General features: G+C 39.4%; 2 protein-coding genes across 2 annotated transcripts; both read right to left on the reverse strand.

Annotated features, from left to right (window-relative positions):
• Positions 1-1,525: 1,525 nt before the first annotated feature.
• Positions 1,526-12,972, reverse strand: LOC122359158 (alpha-2-macroglobulin-like). The gene is made up of 34 exons (XM_043259384.1): positions 12,825-12,972; positions 12,447-12,627; positions 12,179-12,335; positions 11,561-11,613; positions 11,437-11,457; positions 11,113-11,278; positions 10,934-11,018; positions 10,720-10,846; positions 10,503-10,623; positions 10,299-10,408; positions 10,020-10,190; positions 9,699-9,932; positions 9,376-9,588; positions 9,136-9,285; positions 8,414-8,539; positions 8,215-8,308; positions 7,309-7,408; positions 6,795-7,020; positions 6,598-6,724; positions 6,405-6,526; positions 6,255-6,306; positions 6,091-6,174; positions 5,795-5,971; positions 5,609-5,684; positions 3,989-4,145; positions 3,815-3,889; positions 3,573-3,735; positions 3,291-3,484; positions 2,999-3,211; positions 2,742-2,860; positions 2,454-2,535; positions 2,291-2,371; positions 2,081-2,186; positions 1,526-1,976 (listed from the first exon to the last, which is right to left on the reverse strand). Exons 1-34 carry the CDS (start codon positions 12,908-12,910, stop codon positions 1,936-1,938), a joined length of 4,290 nt encoding a protein of 1,429 aa, XP_043115319.1. The 5' UTR covers positions 12,911-12,972; the 3' UTR covers positions 1,526-1,935.
• A 282-nt stretch (positions 12,973-13,254) lies between these two features.
• Positions 13,255-16,224, reverse strand: LOC122359168 (alpha-1-macroglobulin-like). Its single transcript, XM_043259413.1, has 5 exons — positions 16,091-16,224; positions 15,468-15,549; positions 15,005-15,088; positions 14,797-14,902; positions 13,255-14,673 (listed from the first exon to the last, which is right to left on the reverse strand). The coding sequence occupies exons 2-5, from the start codon at positions 15,519-15,521 to the stop codon at positions 14,621-14,623; spliced, it is 297 nt and encodes a 98-aa protein (XP_043115348.1). The 5' UTR covers positions 15,522-15,549; positions 16,091-16,224; the 3' UTR covers positions 13,255-14,620.
• Positions 16,225-21,128: the final 4,904 nt, after the last annotated feature.

The following is a 21,128-nucleotide window of genomic DNA, read 5'->3' on the forward strand; positions in this document are numbered from 1 at the left end:
ACAAAAAGGCATTGATAACTATTAGATTTACAAATGAAGACAGAGATTACACTCTATTTCCGTTCTGAAATTAAATACAAATAAATAAAGATATAAATTAAAATAAATAAATAAATATAATGTAGCAAGATGTTTTCACATTATGAAATCAAAATATTGCAAATTCTTTAAACACCACGAAAATGGGGGAGCGATTTATGAATGTACAAATTTAACAAAAGCAACATAAGATATCTTATCTTAACAAGCCAAATTTGACATAATTTCCCATGAAAGGACCAATCTTACAGGTAATCCATAAAATGCATCATTCCATAAAGTTTGCACTAAATGTACACTGAAAAAACAAGAGTTTGACTGTTTCTATCTCCAAATTGCATAATTGGCATATATTACAATCACCAACATTAAATCTTTTTATAAAAAATTGTTTTGCAGCAAAAAGGTGATTCATAATTTTAAGTTTACATTTAGGGTTGACAGGGAATTGTTTTTAGGAATTGTGAATTTTGGAATTGTGTTTAGACACCTCTTTTTTTTTAATAAAAATTTACTCTTTAATGTTCCTGGAAAACAATGTTGCAAGTTCTCCAAAATCTGCTTTCCAAGCCTTTAGGAGGCTGTAGCCATGGCTTCTGGTTGGACCGGACAGTGATGGTCTCTGTGACTGTTATATCACCAAGTGGATTGATGGTGTAAGCAGTGACCATCTCTGCAAGTCTGCACGCATGGTTTAAAAAAATCAAATCAGCATCTGGGTTGTCTCATCTCATGCTTCTGTTGCTCACTGATTTGCTGGTACAGATCATTTAGTGACTCACTCCTGTTATTATTGTTGGAGATGGGAGGGAAGTATACAGCAATTAGTAAATTAAAGGTACTTATAAAAATGTTAAGGATTACAAAGAGGGTTACATATGAATACCCCCAACCCCACACAAAAACACATACTGAATTAAAATCTTTACAAAATAAATGATCTTAAATATAAGACACTTGTTTATTTGATAACTCTTTTATTTCCTATCTGGGTATATGTATATGCTTTATTTTTTAAATGAACTGTTATTCTTTCCAAGGCATTGTTAGTTACCACTCTTGTCATAAAATACAAAAATGTGATTTCAAAAACAATATCATAGTGTCACGTCTTTTGGACTCTTTTGTTGTTGTTTTTGTCATGTGCTCTCTGTGCCCTACCTTCCCTTCATGTTAATTGTACTATTGTCTTCACCTGTTTCCTGCTAATTTAGTCAATTTCCTTGTGTATTTAGTCCTGTGTGTTTGTATTTAGTTTGTCTGATCGCCGAGGTCCTTAAACGTGGTTTATGTTCTGCCTGCCTGTTTATATTTATTTTGCCCGTTTAGAGGATTAAATCTGTTTAAGTTCATTTTACTTGTCGTGTGCTCCTTCCCGCCAAACCACAACCGTGACACATAGCTATTGAACTACATCTTGTTAGAATTTGAAATCTGTATTTAACCTTAGAACACATTCCATGTAAAAAGAGATGCTGAAGTCTGATTTTTGCTGAAGGTGCTTTAAATTTTAATGATTAAATTCTTAATTCAGGACATGAAGGATTTTGAAAGTTTGACAGTAATCAGAATTGATTACTGTAAGGTTATCTTTTAAATAGGACAACTTTTCCAAAATAACCCTCCCAACACTAAATGTTGCAATAGCATGTAGCTTCTACACATTCAGTTTCAACAAGTTAACTATAACTTATTTTCAACACTTCATATGTGTTGTGTTTTCATGATATGCGGCCACAAAAAAAAAAAAAATTGGGATTTCCTCAAATTTGGGTTGATGGATTGGAAATAATTTTGCCCAGCATAAAGAATAAACATGATCATATAAAACATTTGCTTGTTTAAACATCTTCATGCAAGCTAAAATATGAACTGATATGCTCCAGTTTTGCAGCTTCACTGGCAGTGGAAGGAATATTCAGTCTCTGACTGGTCACCTGAAGGAAATGGAGATTGTTAACATTCATACTACAATGGAAATCTGAACAATATGAATAAACAGTCGGCATAACATGATCAAAATTGCAATATAAAATCTTACTAGTTTGATAGTAATCATAAACTTTGATCACGGCTGGCCTGAGATTCTTCACTGGAAGAACCTGTTTCGTTTGTATCTGATAATTCATTGGAATATTTTTTGGGATCTGCATTAAGAAACAAACTTAAAGTCATGAACATTCTGCCAAACACAGTATTTGTAAATAGACCTATATTATGTGACATTCTTTGAATGTTGCTCTTATCTCACCTCCTTCAAATACAAGATGACATGATCATCTTTAGCATCGACCCGCTCCACAAGTGATGTGTTTGTTCCAGAAGTTTCAAGCTGTGTGAAAAAACTACTAATTAATCTCTAAAAACTGACACTGAGAAATTTTACAAGTTTGTGATGAAACAGTCAAATGCACCATTGATGTATCAGCTGTGAATCCAGATAAGAGTTTAATATCCACAATAACCATGTTAGTTCTTTCCTGTAGACCATCATATCTGGAAAAGAGCAAATCAAAAGGAAATGTTATCACTCATGTTAATAACCAAATACTGTTAGTATTTAGTATTTCTGTGGTTGTAAATGCAGAGATACATTTTTGAAATTCGAATTGCTTTTAAATTTCTTATGATTTTAAACATATATTAAAGAAAATGTTTATTTATCTGTGAATTTTAAGACATAATCATAAGTCTTTTCTTACTTGACAGTGAAGTTCAAATTGAAAATTTGTTCCCATGTCTTGCAATCTCCCTCAATCTTAGCATCGATGCTCAATGTTTTACCTTCAGTAGGAGTGGGAATGTTGTAGAACTGAGCAAACTAAGAGAGTAAATATGAGAAAACCAAAACAAAAACAAAAAAATTAATAAACCATATCATAGTAGAACAGCTGCAAAATGGCAAGAGAGGAAAGAGGGAAAGTGAGTGTGAGTAAGTGAAGCTGAACACACTACAGACCTGCACAGACACACATGTCGAGCCCTTCACTTCAATGCTGTATTTGGCAGGAACGTTCTGCAGCTGTTTCTCCTGGTACAGTAACTTGTTGTCCCGATTGACATCAAAGTGGTGAGTGTCTTCTGCTGACTGTACAGTCACTGTGCTGGAGCCGTCAGAGCTGAACACTTTGGTGGCGTACAAAGACAAAGCCTGAAGAGCCACCACTGTGTCCTGAGAAGTAAATGTGTTCAGTAATGTGACTTTTAGCCATTATTCAGCAGTCATGTGTTAGATGAGTAGTTTGAGGCACCTGTGTTGAGGAGAATCCTCCATAGGCATTCTGCTGCTTCACAAGCCAGCTGACGATCCTGTTAGCAAAGCCCAGATCAGCTGTAGTGAGTGAATCTGCAGTGAGAGAAGCTAGCAGCACATATGAGCTGATCTCCACTGCCAGAGAATCAGAGTCATCAGCAGATGCAGACTGAGACCAGTGGAGAGCAGACCCTTTAGGACACATGGACAAAAGAGACACCAGTAACTCAACTAAAAGACAACAGAAACTGATCAAATTGATCAGAAACAAAACTCTTACCGTCTGAAATGGCAACATCATCCAGTTTCTTGAAGAGCTGCTGTCGAGTGTCTGTGTCTCCAGCCAGACTGAAAGTGTAGGTGAGCAGAGCAGTGGTGTATGTGTTTTTGACATCCTCAATGACAGACTTCAAGCATGACAAACCTTTAGAGACGACAGGATCCTGAGACAAAACACAGAAACAGCAGCTATGAGCATCATTTTCTATAAGTTTATATTGTGTTCGCTGTAGATGAACTTACTGTGACTGGAGTTTCAAGTTCAAGCAGTGATGCAGTAATGTAAGCAGTCATGGTCACGTTATCATTCACTCCACCCTGGAACAGAGGAGAAATAGAAATGAAGACAGATATTACATTTATTTCCAGACCTGGTGTCTATTGATGATAGCAAACATTGAGAAACAAATAACACACCTTCATTCTATTGTTGAACAGTCTTCCCTGTTGGATGAAACAGCCATCTGAATCCTGTCTCTTTATCAACCATGTCTTTGCACTCTGAATAACGTCTGGATCAATAAATATGTATTTCTGTGCTTTGCCAAAAGACCTCAGGACAAAGGCAGTCAACCTGATGGTGTGGTAATTTAATTATTAGTTATCAGTCATTTAACTGAAATGTTAACTTAAAATCAGCTGAATTTTAAAAACAGAAGACAAATTAAATAATAGGCTATTTATTCCCAATTTGGGCCAATCCCAATTCAACCCCTTAGCCCCTCCCCTTTCCCCTCCCCCTCCGTTTTGTGCGTTCACATGAAAGGGTAGGGTGACCCAATTCTCTTTTAGCTGGAGGAGTAGAGAGGTAAGGGGAAGGGCCAGATAGCCCTTCAAACTAAGATTTTCAGGACCACACTACAAACGAAGGGGTATGATTTTCTCCTGATTTTCTCATTATTGACATTAATAAAGATGTTTTGTAAATTGTTTGCAAAAAACGCTTTTTGAAAAAGTTTTGATAACATTAAACTATTAATGTGACTGACTGTATGATAGTGCCACAACATATCTTGTTTAATCAGGGCGATTACTACCATAGACATTCGCTAAACCCTTTTGTCAATATTGCCAATCTGAGAGAGTGAGAGAGTTGTTTGTATGTGCGTCTGGGCTTCTCTCTTATATATATATATATATATATATATATATATATATATATATATATATATATATATATATATATATATATATATATATATATTAAATATAATAAAGCGAGTTTAGTTCGTTTTTTCAATATTTCAGTGAAAGTTATGCACTGTGTGTGTATAAATTGATATTAACATTGAACGGTAATGTACACCAGTAGCAGGTACGTGTATTGTAGGATTTTAATTTTTATTTATTTTTTTGTTTGTTTTTTTGTTTTCTATTCCGATGCTGGATGATTGTAAAAAACATTTCACTGCATGTCGTCCCATGTATGTATGTGTATGTGACAAATAAAATTAGAATTTGATTTGATTTAATTCCCATCACCCATTGCACTGACGACACACACACACACACCTAATTGCACTCATCACACGCTCACCTGCATTTAATAACTCTCACACCATAAATAGCACTTCCAAACTCTGTCCAGTGCCAAGTATTGTTTCAGCATTTATAACTGGCCTTGTGATAGCTACATTACGGAGACAGTTTAGTTTTCCTAGTGTAGTCTAGTCATAGTCTTGCCTTGTCTCACCTGTTTATTTTAGATTAACCCTTTTGTTTTGTCGTTTGGACTCTGTTTGCTCCTGTCTGAAATATCGCGTGTGTTTTCGGATTACCCCTCTTGCCTTGCCTATTTTGATATAGTTTGCCAATTATTGGATTTTTGTCTGATGTTATACAGCAGTGTCAGTAAGTTAGGCTTTACATATAAATTGTAGTTGGTGTCCAGAATTGTACACTTTATATTAAGTGGGCAGTTTCTGAGGAATTACCATGTAAGTACACTGGTATTACAGTGCAGCACCAACACCTGGGATTATTCATTTAAATTAACTTATTGGCTCTGATAAAAAAATAAGAGTGAACCATTTTTACCATGTATTCTCTTTTCCATGTCCAAATGTGCTGTATGCACCACTGTTATGTCTGTAGTTCAGTTGTCTCTGGTATCCTGTTGAGTTTGATAGTGATTAAAGTTTTGACTTGATTAAGTGTTTCTAAAGTCAAATGTATTGTGAATTAATTTCTTAGTATTTTTTTTGCATAATTGATTTCTCTCACCACTCTTAAGGAAGCCGGTGGCTCTCTCTCGGATGGCTGAGGTTAGCTGTTCTGTATTTTCCAGATACTGCAGAATGTAAATATTGGGAGAAAGAACAGCCATGTTTTGTTCTCCACAGCCGTACGGCATCCGTAATAATCCATGAAGATTTGTCAGTGCACGACCCAATATGTCTCCTACAAACCAAACACAAAAGCAACATTACATTTAGAAATCAAATTTTTGCTTATGTATAAATCTCCACACTAATTTTCAATTGTAATTTAAAGTTTTTGCTTTTGTATGTTAATGTTACCAATGACTGAAACTGAGAATCTGGCTGATCCCTCTATCACATCTTTAGGAAGAGTGAGATCCACTTCCTCTGAGAGACTGTCACCTATGAGCCAGAGAGACAAACACACATATCAGTGATCAGCAGAGAAACACTGTGATGCTAAATATTGTTTGCAGACAAACCTTTTGGACACAGTAACCAGCTGTAGGTCTCTGTCTTTTCAGTTCCTTCAGCCTGCAGAATAAAACAATAACATCAACACATCATACTGACACAAGCAGCATTAGGATCATAAATAGATGACGTCTGAGAGCCGTTTGACGTGCGCTGACCTGTACAAGCAGACTTCTTGTGACTATGTCAATGCGTCCTCTCTCTGGCACACTCACAATCTCGTTGTCACACACAGTCTGGGACGCCTCTGCCTCTGCACTGACTGTAATATTCAAGACTCCTACAACAAAAGACATGAACATGAAGATACAACAGAGACTGAGAAACAATGATTCAGACTGGAAAACTCACCAAGAACAGAAGGAGTGAGGATCCATTTAAAGGTTTTTCTTCCATTAGCACACAGACAGGATGAATACTGATCATCAGAGGAGGCTTTGAGAGTGTACTCTGAAGAAGGAGCTGGAGTCACTTTAACCTGTCAGTTAAACACACATGATTAGTGGCATATTTGATATGATTGGATAAGACAGAGTCTGAAGTCTCACCATGATGCACTTGGACAGATAGTTGAAGACAGTGGCCTTCAGCTCAAAGATCTCCCCACGGATGATGGAGTAAGGCAGAGAGAGCTCCAGGAAGAAGGGCTGGAAAACTGTCAGCTGAGCAGGAGGAGCCAGACCCAGACCTTTAGAGGACAGACAGAAGACCTCTGTCTCCCAAGAGGTGATGGTGTCAGGAACCGTGACAGGAACCTGAGCTGATCCAGAGTCCCTGAGGAGAAATTACAGAAGTATTTGATTAGACATTTAAGATGCTTTTTCTCTTTTACAACATTCAGCACAAATTAAAAAAAAAAAAACACTGAATACTGTATCTGATTCACAGTAGGTCTCTAGTATACCAGTTCTAATGAATCAAATGAAAGTTATTTTAATATCATGAATATTCACAATTTACATACATGTGCATTTTTATGTATTCTGAACACAATCTCATTACATACTCAGTGCCAAGAGAAGCATTACAGTTATGCTGACAGATAATAACATTGTCACTAACCCAACTGTAGCAAGCTGCCAAATCCACGTTTCAGGAAAGACAGTACGAACTGTCGCTGAAGAATCTCCATCATTCAAATTACGTGCTGAACCAACTAGTCCTTTATACAACAATATGAAAAAGCACACAGTATGATGTGATACATGAATCAAAACATGTTTTTTTTTTCTTTTTATTTTATACTATAACTTTATTTCTAATGTTTTTTTTTTTTTTTAATTAAATCAAGGAGCCTGTAAATTATTTATAACTCTATAAATAAAATAAAAATAAATAATAATAATAAAAATGAATTGGAGAAAAAAAGTTTAGGATTGTACTTCTAACTTTCAAATAGTGTGAAGAAACAGATACACTGTCAACAAAATATAAAGTATAATAAGTATACTAAGAATATAACAGCCACTTAAACATTTTGCCTTCATAATTGACACTTTTCTCACAGAATAAACGACCCTTTAGATTTTGGGAGCTGTATATTGTCAGACTTTCCCCCGTGCCCTGTGTGCTCCGTCATGTCCTGATACATTCTCCCTTCATTATGTCTTGTATAAAGTGTGTTCTGCCCTGCGTTTAATGTCTGGTATTATTTGTCATGTTTGATTCCATGTCCTGTGTCCTGAAGATTATAAAAGTTATGTTATTTGTAATACTACTCATCTCCTCTCTCCTTCGAGAGACTGTGACATAATGTGACATCTTCAGGCTGTTCTTTAATGTCACAAATTTGAGTGAGAACTGCTGATTTAAATAATTATAGATGAAACACAACTGTCCACAAAACAAATTTGTGCTCTTGCAGTGCCATTAGAAAAAAGTGCTTAATAATGGTGAACTCCAGTCATATTAAATCAATTGTAGCAAATGCATGCATTAATGAACTCATACACACATAAAATATATTACCTGTTTCTTCATATCTGTGATAAATTAAGCCCTTGAATGACAGACACAGAGGGACTCGCACATCTAAATTTGTTGCCATTTTCAGCCCCACTCGCTGTCAAACAACAATATTTTTAGCTGCCAGAATAAGAGGAATTTTAAGCACACACATTGATATATTTATGCATCTTTATTTATGATACATTAATTCACTTGTTACCGTTAAGGATTTGTAGGTGTTGTCTGTTGATACAGCTCGACGGGGTCTCACAAGCAGACATTCCTGCTGATCTTCAACTCTGTAAGGATAACCTGATGCTGATTGCACTGGCAACATGTTGAAGATCTGTGATAAGAGCACATTCACATGAAATTATTCAATTCAGGGTACCGATTAATCTTTATTTTGCAGTGAGAAAAAAACTTGAGGCTTAAAGGGATAATTCACAAGCCTCAGCCTCAAGCCATGTGTATAAGATTTTCGTCCTTCAGATGAATACAGTTGAAGCGATATTAAAAAATGTCCTGGCTCTTCCAAGATTTCTGATCGCTTTGTTAAGATTAAAATGAGTGTTTTTTTTTTTGTAGAAATGCATCAATTCACTTCAGAAAGCCTTCATTAACTGTCATGTGGAGTAGGCCTACCTTTTATGGAATAGATGCACTAAAAATCAAGACCACTGCCCACTGCCATTATAAAACTTGGAAGAGCAAAGATATTTTTAAATATAAATTTGATTATATTCATCTGAAATCAGTGTCATATGCATCTAGCATGGCTTGAGGTTGAGTAAATCATGTGGTAAGTATTGCTTTTTAACTATCCCTTTATCACCTATGTCAGCAAACAGTAATACTGAACATAGTAGACAGGAGACTTATACATTCCAACTATGAAGATATTCAATCAACAATCAACACTGAATCTTAAAGCCTTTACACCTTGTCAGTATCCAGACGTTTTCCTGACTCCAGGATCAAGACGCTCTGATCTACAGCAGTGAGGGCGCACAGAGAACCAGGTTCAGCTGAGAGCTGGAGAGTGTTTTTCTCACCAGGAACTGCTTTAGGAGGAGAAAACTGCAGAGACACCTGTGACGACAACAGTAGGATGTAACATTTTAGTTCTGTACCAGAATGATTGTTATTGTCTAAATAGGCAATTTTTTAATTTTTACATACCTTGTTTTTGAAACACTTTTCAGTGTCAAATGTTGTGCTACGAGCAACAAGATTTTCACTGGGCAGAACACAGTAGGCCAAAATCTGCACAGCAGGAGACAGATCTGCACCAACAGACAGTCTGAATGACACTGTGCCACTTGCTGCTCCATTAGAAGACTTCACTTCAACTTTCTCATATCCGTGATGAACAATCACTCCTCTGGACAAGACCTGAAACAGACAGATGACACTCAGATGACAAACTGATCAGTGCAACCAGTTAATACTGTTTATAACAATGAATTCATTAGACATTGAAAGAATTTACTTTACGTTCTCACCATATAGACAATGTCAGTTTTGTAGTCTTCAACAGTCTCTCCAACAAAATAATACTTCATGTTCACTGTAAACTCAGCATCACACTTTAATGGTTGCTCAATGTTCTCTATAATCAGTTCACTTAATGTTGGGGTGTATGGAGTGGCAGTCTGGAAAAGCTGAACTGTTTTACTGTCCGTAGAGAAGTAAGGTGTTTCATAATCATTATAATGAAACTCTGGATACGCACTTGTCTGGAAATAAAATAATGTGTCAATATTTTAATGTAATTCAAATATTAACTGATCAAACACTTGGTGGATGAGCTAACATTAGCATACCATCAGATTAATGTCTTTTTTAGAAAGACTAGACGTATTAAGAGAGAAGCTGGCCAGTCCATCACGGTCTGTAGTGAGATTTAGGAGCAGTTTTGAAGACCAGGTTTCACCCTCCAAGAGATAAACCACTTTGTTTTGAATTGGAGCGTCTTTGAAATTTGAGAGTTTGATCTGAAATAAGATTGAAATGATTTTGAAGGGATAAATGCATATCAGTACATATAGCACTGATAAGCGTATCAGTGCTGTTAAACTGAGACAACCTGATCTTAGACTTACTTTTCCTTCTAGAACTGACCCATGTTCATATGTTGTGGGGAGGTCAGAAAGAGTGAATTTGCCAATTTCATAAGTGAGTGATATAGTTTCAGATTTTGTCATGGTGATTTCTGTAAAATACAAATAGATGTGTGAAAAGTGTGAAAACTTGCATTTTAATGAAATCATATTTGAAAAGACTCATTTGAAGACTTAATGCCTCACCTGTTCCTTCTTCTGTGACTGTTGCTTCAACATGAAGAGAATTTTCCATCTGATGCTCATGTGTTGAATTTAAAAAGACAGATACATCTAAGGTATGGATGGCACAGCCTGAACTTGTCATCTAATGTAAAACGAATGAACACAAACATAATGCCTAAGATTGACTTCATCTGGATGTAGGAAATAATTGCCACATGCTTCAGTGAGACAGACAAACCTCAGTGGTTTCATTCACACATATTGGTTGGTGTTCATCAGCCAGTTCATCGAACCAGTCAGAGTACTGTATATCACGACACACTTTCACCCGTGATTTACCAGATACAGGCTGCCCATAAGTGTATCTGTGAAAAATGTACAAGTCAAAGGTGGATGGAAGAAAACAATACTTTCTTTATGCTTTTAATACATTTAAGTAAGATGCTACTCACTTTCCACAAACCTCAACTGCCATTAACTCTTCATCTACGCTCACTGTCTTTGGTGCTGTCACAGTAACTTCAAACTTAGGCAAAACTACAGAGGATGAAAGTTATAGTTATTATTACTAACATTCCTATTTTTTATGAAATCTGTCACCTGCAAACATTGCAAATCATTTATTACTTACCATATTTTTTCACCTCAAAATCATTAGAGATCATCCTGTCACCAATAAAAGCCTTCAGTCTGTATACACCTTGACAGGCCTCTGGATTTAATTCATAAGAACGCTGCAAAATCCATCTCGTTGAAGAAACATTTGTCCACTGACCAATTCTGTTACCTTTACTGTCCTATTTAATACCAAACATAAAATACAGTTAGTTAAAGCCAGCTAAACATATTCTGATCAATAATGAATAAATACAGAATAATTATTGAAAGCAATGCAAAAACCAGTCAGTGCCAGTGTTTGTCATGAATGACTCCACAGAAGCTTTTGTGTTTTTACCTCAAGCACCACTGTACTATACTGTAAAAAAAAAAGCAAAAATTAATTAAATAATTTGTAAAACTGATACAATTAAAAGTCAACATGTTTGTGTCATAAAAGAGATAAATAAAACATGGCAGACCTGCTGATCGAGCGGCGAAAAGGTTTTATCCAGGGTAACAACTCTAAAATTCACTGTGAAAACAAAAAGTGTAATAAATATTAGAATATGTGTTTACTGTGATACCAGTATTTCAAATACAATGGACTGTAAGCTGTAGTTATTCCTGAAGCTGTAGTTTATCCTGAACAGAATCCTGGGTTATCTCGCTTAACGCTTTACTCCATCACTCGAAACTATAGATATACTTTTCTTCCATTTCACACATTTAACTTACAAGTGCATATTCAGAGCTACATTTCTATTTCCTGAGATTAATGTTCTATTTGTATATTTGTGGAGCTGGTGTTATTGACTTGTTTACATAAAGCTCCAGCAGTAAACATCTTTGTTTTCCTGCAGACTGTTTCATCAGGTTTTTCCTGAATGGTATAAGCATAAAACACTCTCTTCCTCGTGTGTTTGCCATCAACATTTGACATTTTTCGTTGGAAAAGCTAAAACTACTGTTTATACAATGCATGGTTTTTCTATTATGTTTTTTTTTTAATAAAAGTGATATTTTAACACTTGACATCACAAAGGTGCGTTAATATGTGTCAAGGATATAGGCCTATATTTGAAACATTCACAGCTCACCTGTCTGTCCTGGAATATAGATGGGTTTATCAGTCTGGATAAAGGTCAGAGGATGGTAAGATCTGAACATGACTTTTCTCTCTTCAGTCATCTTGAAAGACTCTCCTTGAAGTTCAACCTTCATTTTCTGCACTGATTCTGCTTCTACCAGAGGAGCCTGATGAGAAGAAATATCATATATTCACAATCTCTGCAAACATGTAATCACAAAGACCTAGATGAATCACAATTAAACAAACATATTTAAATATATTTATTATAATGAGACCTTGAAGTTAAAGCAGCGGTGAAACTCTTCCTCAGCCTCTTCCTGTAGCAGTAAAGTGCTCTGGTCATCACGAACCAGATAAATATTCATGACGAGGCTTTCATTGGGATTTAGAAGACTTGCACACAGTTTGGCCTCAGATCCTGACTCAATCGTTGCAGGAAACGTCACCATGAAAGATCTGTCAAGATATAAAGCATTTAATCATTTGAGTGGTATGGAGGTTGCTTTTTTTTAGATTTTCAGGAAATGTTGAAACATATTTAATTGGAAACATCGCTGTTAATGTGTTGATTTAGCCTCATAGAAAAAAAAGTGACTGGCAATTTATATAGAAATAAAAGAAACCATGCTTAATAGAAACACTTGTTTACTTACGGCCCTGGTGTTTGTCCATTGACACAAACAAGAAGGAAAGAGAGCAGAAGGAGTCCTTTCCAACAGCAGCTAATGTTCAGATTCATGACGATTAGTGATTATCCAGGACTTGACATGAACTGAGTCGTCTCTTATAAAGGGAGTCTCATGCTAAAGGTGGTCCTTCAAAAACATTTGTATTGATCATCTGATTAATGATTCAACCAAGTAGCCGATGCAGTCTAAAAACTTGTGCAATATTAGTATTGTACTAAAGCCTAGAAATATATAATGCAATTTAATGCATAATACAGTAAAATATAGATTATGTAATAACTTATACAGATACTTACAAATAGTTATATGAGAAAAAGCATATTTATTTTTATACTTTATTTTAAATTGTTTTTATTCATTTACACGGCCTATAGAAAATGGTAAAATATAAACATCATCATCTGATCAAACTATAAACAAACAAAAAAAGCCCTACTGACTACTAAGGATACTTATCTCTTTAATCAACAAATAATACTAAAAACAAGGGTCAAGAATCCCTTACACCCACTCAGAGTAAATGTTTCATCATATTTGCAAATCCTTTGACCCCTTATAATATACAGCTCAGTTCATTAAACTGTCAAGTACTGCATATCTGTTAATACACAAGATTTTACAGCATGATAAATGTTTTATCATGTTCGTTTGATTGTTTTCTGTGTAGGATCTTGAATTTTATCTTTTTTTCTGAATTGTGTGATATAAAGTCTTGCAATTGTAACTATAATTTCCCAGATTGTGAATTTTGCATATTCAAAATTCAGAGTAAAATGCAAGACTCTGTTGAACCAAAGGTACTACATGTACTTTGACACTGCTATGCTGCAAATTAGATTTTTTTTTAAGTATCATCATTAAATGCCTGATTCTGAAATATAATGTTTCCAGTGTTGAGGAGTAACTAGTTACAAGCAGGGTTTAAATCGGCATATAGACTCCAGGGTTCGACACTAACGATTAATTAACACCAGACAAGTAATCTGATTAAAACACCAATAACTAAAAGTAACCATGCAAACACTAAAACACAAGTATTGTTCTGATTTTATTACATTTAGAGTAAGTGATGACAAGTGGATAAAGCTATATATGGTGGCTGATCGGTCATACGCTGCTGTCTGCGAAAGACAAGAAACAGAAAGTTACTGCCAGCTTCAGTGGAGTTCATCCTCACCCCTCTGGCGTGCCTCGTGACCTTTTCAAGCCTGAGGGGAATGAGTCACACCTGCGACCGATCAGCCTGTGATGAGTGGATCCAGGTGCTCCGTGTTTGTTGCCAGGGTGACGCTGATGGCTGCTCGGGATGCTCGTCATATCTCCCTTCAAGTGTCGTCCTGGTCCTGTAACGAGGTGTGCGAAAAGTGGGGGCGCACGACAAAGTGGAAGTCCTGGAGCGCTAGAAACCACCGGGTCTCCCTGGGATTTGTCTCCTTGGCCAGGGCCATCCATTGAAGTGGGGCAAGATCGGTGAACAGGACTGCCCACTTGACGGCCAGGGCTTCCTTCTCCACTGCAGCATAGTTTCTCTCGGCTGGGGTCAGCTTTCGGCTGATGTAGAGAACCAGATGCTCCTCCCCCTCCTGGATCTTGGACAGGACCACTCCCAGACCCATGTCAGAAGCATGGGTTTGTAGCAGGAAGAGGCAGCTGAAGTCCGGGGCTCCCAGAACCGGTTAGGAGGTCCTCCCACGCCTCTGAGTGGACGATGACATCATCCAAGTATGCGGCCACGTAAGCTTGATGGGGACGTTAGAACGTCATGGGGGCGCCATGTAGGCCGAAGGGAAGGGTCTGATATTGGCAGTGGCCTCTAGGAGAATTGAAAGGAGAATTGTTTATACAATCATGGAAATCTGTACATTAAAACAAATCTGCATAATCTGGATCACATGATAAAATCATCCAATCTTTCAACCAGCATATAAAGTCTTACTTGTTTGGTAGTAATCATACACTTTGACCACAGCTGGCCTGAGATTCTTTACTAGAAGAACCTGTTTCATTTGTATCTGATAATTCATTGGAATATTTTTTGGGATCTGCAGGGGGACACAATCTCATGAGTCCTAGACATTACAGATAAAATGTTTTTGACTTGACTTAAATTACATAAAATCAAATCCCTGTTGCTCTTCACTCACCTCTTTAAAATACACAATGACTTGATCATCTTTGGCATCGACCCGCTCCACAAGTGATACATATCTGCCGGAAGATGTTCTAAACTGTGTAGAAAATCCTTTTGTTAATTTCTAAATACTGACCCAGGGTTAGGTTAGGGGCATGTTTTGTAAATATATTTACAATACAATAGGTCTGTATTTGGTTGTATGATTTATTGTATGTTTCACTAACTGCATGTGTAGCTCCCTTTAAGATTACTGCTGCTACCTTGACTTTGTTGTGCTGTCAGCAGCTCATGATATGCAAAACAACAATTTGAGCTGTGTTTTGTTTTTGTGTTGATGTGCATATGTTAACTCTGTCACTTCAATAAAGTGTATAATTCCTAACTTATTATAGAAGGTTGTGTGACTATAAAGAATAATGGCCTCAGAATGTAGCACCTTATTTATATAAAAGAAATATTATCATGAAAAATACCAATGATGTATCAGCTGTGAATCCAGATAAGATTTTAATATCTACAATGACCATGTTAGTCCTTTCCTGTGAACCATTGGATCTGGAAAAAAAACAATAGAAAGTTTTATTTGTTAAGATGTCTGTTTACGGTTTTTCTTTTTGCTATGTTAAATGGCTAAATATGTATTTGTTGGTCAATCTGAAGTCAAATGGACTTTTGACTTGAATCCAAATCTGTTCTTACTTGACAGTGAAGTTAAGATGACATTTTGTCTGAATGTTGTGCAGTCTCACTCAATCTTAGTGTAGCGTGGCCACAGGAACTAATTCAGATTACAGTACGATTTTCAAAACCCTAGGAATTAATGCTGACTACGCCACCCCTTTAAAGTAAGGGGAACTAAGTGTTTAGATTGAGACACACAGGTTCGTGACCATGAAGGGCAGAGACAAGGACATTAGTATAGAAGCATATTTGTTTATTAAATCCAAATAGAAAAAAAAACCATTTACGACCAGAATAAAAAAAAAAAAAAATAGAACCACAACAATTCCAACAGGGACTAAAACGTACAAACAGACTAGGCTAGCTGTAAAGTGAATGTTAAACCACATGCGCACACACACACACGCACACACACCAGTGGAGTGAGTGATCAGACAGCAGTCCACACGTCGTGCTCCAAACACCACCACCAGGATATCATAACGGCAAGCCTTCTCATACAGGGCTGAACACTTGCAGGAAGCCGATCACTGAATGGGAGCCGGTCAACGCCGCCAAACGCGCGCACAGTGATGAACCGACCATCTCCGTTTCCATAGCCTTAGGTTTCAGCATTAAACACGGAACAGAGGAAATAGCAGCAAAACAGCAGCACAGTCTCAATCTGTTGGCTGCAATCGAAGCGTCTCCACGGAATATCCTGCTAAGATTTAACAATCCGTTAACCAAATTAACAAGTGTAATACATAAAAATACACTGATACCTACCCAAATCTTCGTCCAAATAACCTAAGTTGTATGATTGCTCACAGCATAATGTTTGACAATTCACACGGAAAGTGGACTCAACCCAGCTGAAATAAAAACATGCGATTTAAACAGATGTAATTGTTTTATATAAACCGTTTATCAAACTGGGCTTACCCGGGGATCAATGACAGCCTGCGCACCACTGCAAAACCGCAAACCAGAAGCTATTCCAGCTACAAGAGTGAATTCAATTAATTGATATACACTAACTAAAATTTAACACCAGACAAACTGCCACCAAACCATACCTTTTCCATGCGGAAACCCACACACACCAAGGGGCGGAGCTAGCGATGACGCATCCCGGGTAGCACAACAAGCGGCTTTTATATACGCAGCACTCTGCTCTGATAGGCTGTCTTCTAAATACAGGGGAGGAGCGTACTCACTCTGCCACAATCTACCCCCGCCAATTGAATCGTCGCCCCGACGATGGACCACTCAATTCCAGGGCCTAAACAGGGCAGAAACCGAATTCAATACAGAAGCCCCGGACTCTACCATTCCACCAACTGCCCTTGGGAGATGGTAACGATTAGAATGCAGACCAGCATTAGCCCTCCCTGTACGTCGCACAGAAACTTCACTCGCCGTAGGCTGCTCCACTAACAAAGGCTCCCCAAGCGATGAGGTTCTAGGCCTCAAACCGGATTGTCCAGAAGCCCCCAGAGCATCCAGGGTACCACCCTCAACTGCATCCTGTTGTGCAGCAGGCCTCAAGGATACAGCTGGATCTAAAGATGCAGGATTCTGCATTACTGGTCCACCACCCAGCTGAGGAGGTTCGGGTACCACGACCCACAAGTCTACTTCATCCACTGATGAGGACTCCTCCACAGGTGGTGCCTCCACAACGGCTGATGCTTCAGTTGGAACAAAATCGCGGGATCTCGTTGCACTCGGTTCTTTAACAGAGAACGATGGACATGCTTCACCTTACTCAAGTCATCTACAGGTGCTATGGTGTAAACAGACCCACCCGTTTTAGGTGCCCGTATGACCCGATACACTACTGGGCTCCAGAGATCTTGGATCTTATGGCGCCTCTCTACCTACCATAATTTCGTAGATAAACTAGGTGGCCCTCTCCCAGTGGTGCATCCCGAACACCAGAGTCATACTTCTCTTACGACGATCTGCAGCTGCCTTCAAATGTTCTCGGCTCCTCAAAAGCCACCTGCAACCTTGTTTGATGCTCCAACACCCACTCATTTATTCCTCTGGACTGCCTTTCCTGTCCTCTGCCCAACAAAAAGTCAACAGGAGCGAGGCTCTTGACCAAACATTAAAAAGTAAGGTGACTCACGGTAGTTTGATGGGGGGTAGTGTTGTAACAAAAGAGCAACTGAGGAAGTGCAGAAGGCCAATCCACTTTTCGGGAGTTTGGTAAGGTACGTAGGAGACTATGCAAGGTTCTGTTAAAACGCTCACACTGCCCGTTACCCCCAGGGTGATAGGGGGTAGTGTGAGACTTCTTAATCTGGTACAGACTACAAAGTTGTTGGATAAGGGAGGACTCGAAATTGCGCCCCTGATCAGAATGAATACGAGCAGGGACACCAAACTTATAGAACCACTCGTTTATTAAAACCTGTGCTACTGTCTCTGCCCTCTGATCCCGAGTAGGGACCGCCAATGTATACTTGGTGAAGACATCGGTCATAACCAAGACACTCTCGAGACCTAACCGAGAAGGCTCAAGTAAGGTAAAATCGATGGCCAAAATTTCATTTGGCCTTGCAGCCAACAAATGGCCCATAAAACTCTGAGCAACTGGCTGGGAGTTCTTTGCCACCTGACATCTCTCACAGTCTCGACACCACTGGACTACATCCGCCGTCAGGCCCGGCCAATAACTCGCGCTGCTGCACCAATTCCGTAGTCACGGTCCAACACCTTGGTGTCCATGTCCCTGATGCATTTGTGTGAGGACCTCTCCCCTCAAGACAGATGGAAGAACTAGTTGCAAAGTCTCCTCACCCCCATCTGGACGGAAGATTCGACGATACAAAATCCCATCCGTTTCCAACAACCGATCCCACTGGCGAAGTAGGACCAACGCAGTCTTAGATAGCCGTCTACGTTCCTCAAATGTAGGACGCATTCCCTGCCTCCAAAAAACCAAAATCTCTCCAATTACCGGATCTGCCTCCTGCAAGGCTCTCATATCCCCTGAAAAATTAGGCAAGGCTGAAACAACGGCTTGAGTCACCAGTGCACGTTTGGTTATCCCAAATGCCTGCTTCATAGCCACTGGAATATCAGTTCCAGGTAACAACTCCTTGACTTCAAGAGGGGCAGGGGGATATTGTCTTGACAATGCGTCCGCATTTCGGTTACTCTTGCCTGACCGATACCGGGTATCAAAATCAAAGACTGCAAGCTCAGCTGCCCACCGCTGTTCTGCAGCCCCAAGCTTAGCTGTCCCCAAATGACTGAGGGGGTTATTATCCGTAAAGACAATGCACTTATGCCCTAGTAGATATTCTCTAAATTTCTCAGTCATGGCCCACTTGAGCGCCACAAACTCCAACTTCATGGAACTGTAGTTTGACATGTTGCGCTCAGTGGGGCCGAGACTGCTGACTAGCATAGGCAACAGGTCGCACCCTACCTCCCTGCTCCTGAGACAAGACTGCCCCTAAACCCCCATAGCTAGCGTCTACCTCTAAAATAAAAGGCTGAGTGAAATCGGCATATGCGAGCACTGGAGCGGTGGTAAGCTTCCGCTTCAACTCATCAAAACTGCGCTGGCACGATTCAGTCCAGGCATCCGAAAAGCCCTGATTCGCTTGAATCCTGGGCCTAACAGCTATCCATTCTGCCACCAGCTTGTGCAGGGGGGCCGCCAACTTTGCAAATCCCTCCACAAACCGGCGGTAGTAGCTGGCGAAACCCAAGAATGACGCGCAATTCCGACACGCCTGTAGGGCGTTGCCATTGAGCTACCGCCTCAATCTTCTGCGGATCAGTCGAAACTCCCTGTTCAGAAATTACGTGTCCCAAATACCTCACTTCCCGCTGGAAGAATGCACACTTACCCAATTTGGCTTTCAGTCCCTCCCTTTCTAGCCGGCTTAAGGCAACTTCTAACCGTTCAATATGTTGTGACACTGAGGAGGAAAACACTATGATGTCATCAAGGTAGAGGAGCAAAGACCTACACTGCTGATCCCCGAATACCCGCTCCATTAAACGCTGGAAAGTACTTGGGGCATTACAAAGCCCAAAAGGCATCCGGTTCCATTCGAACAACCCGAAAGGGGTGCAAAAAGCAGTCTTGGATTTATCACTCTCAGTGACGGGGACCTGGTTGTATCCACTCGCCAAATCCATTGTGGAAAACCAACAGGCCCCTGTCAAGGAGTCCAATGTTTCCTCAATGCGTGGCAAAGGGAAGGCGTCTTTTCTGGTTTTTACATTTAGCTGACGGTAGTCCACGCACATGCGCAAACTACCGTCTTTCTTTTTAACAAGAACAATAGGGGAAGCATAGGGACTACAGCTCTCTCTTATAATGTTGGCTTCCAACAGCTGATTAATATGTGATTTTACTACCTCATATTCCGATGGTGGAATTCGCCGGTAACGCTGCTTAACAGGAACCGAATCAAGCAGAGGGATGTCATGAGAAATCAAGTTAGTACACCCCAAGTCACCATCATGGGCTGAAAAAACTGACTGGTATTTATATAAAAGGGTCCTAACCTGACCCTGTTCCACTTCTGACAGAATGGACAAATCAACTGCTTCAATCTGCTCCTGTACAGCAGGTGTCACACCTAGGACCTGAGAACTCACGGTAGCAACAATAGGTTTGACTTCAGTTACCCCAGGAGGCAGACTTACCACACTGACCCCAATTAGTACTCCTAAAACGGTGTTAGAATGCAACATCACATCCGCAGTTCCCACATTCACCACAGGTAAGTAGGCAGTGCCTCTTCTAACTTGAACCAGCGCTGGAGAAGCCAGTAAACCAGCAGGTAACCCAGACTCTGGGGCTCAAACAATACCACCTCCCAGAGTATTTCTCAGAACAGGTTGAGGCTACAAACTTCATTGTGCCACCGGAATGCGACACGACTTACGACCCGCGCAACCGGACAGGACCAGAATGCCTTTTGGGACCCTGGTCCTCCAATCGCTGGCAATGCTGAAATGCCTGAATGACAAAACCAGGAGCCCCAGTTACTGCCGCATCAAATAAAGCGGAGCCATGTCGCCCAAATAACTCCCGGTAGCAACGACTTAGGACATTCATCCCAAGCACCCTGGAACTTTAGTACAAATGCCGCGGAGGATCCCGGACGACAAGCACTCCACATTTTGAGATGACTTGCCCACACAATTTGACATCCAATTCCATATAACCAATATATGGAATTGAGAGGCCATTAGCTGCTCGAAGCTGCAACCACTGGCATGACTTAAGTCGATCCTGACCCCATGGTTCAAAGTGTTCACCAAAACAACTCTCTGTAATTGTAGATACCATGGAACCCGTATCGACCAAGCATGGAACGTGAACTCCCCCCATTTGAACAACAAGGTGTGGGCACGAAGACATCAAACTAGACGCACTCGACAATTTTGAGCCAGTCATTTCCCCAACCGCGCCTTGGCTCGGCAACACGGTGGGA

Source organism: Puntigrus tetrazona, chromosome 15 (assembly GCF_018831695.1).
Source record: "Puntigrus tetrazona isolate hp1 chromosome 15, ASM1883169v1, whole genome shotgun sequence".
NCBI classification, from domain to species: Eukaryota; Metazoa; Chordata; class Actinopteri; order Cypriniformes; family Cyprinidae; genus Puntigrus; species Puntigrus tetrazona.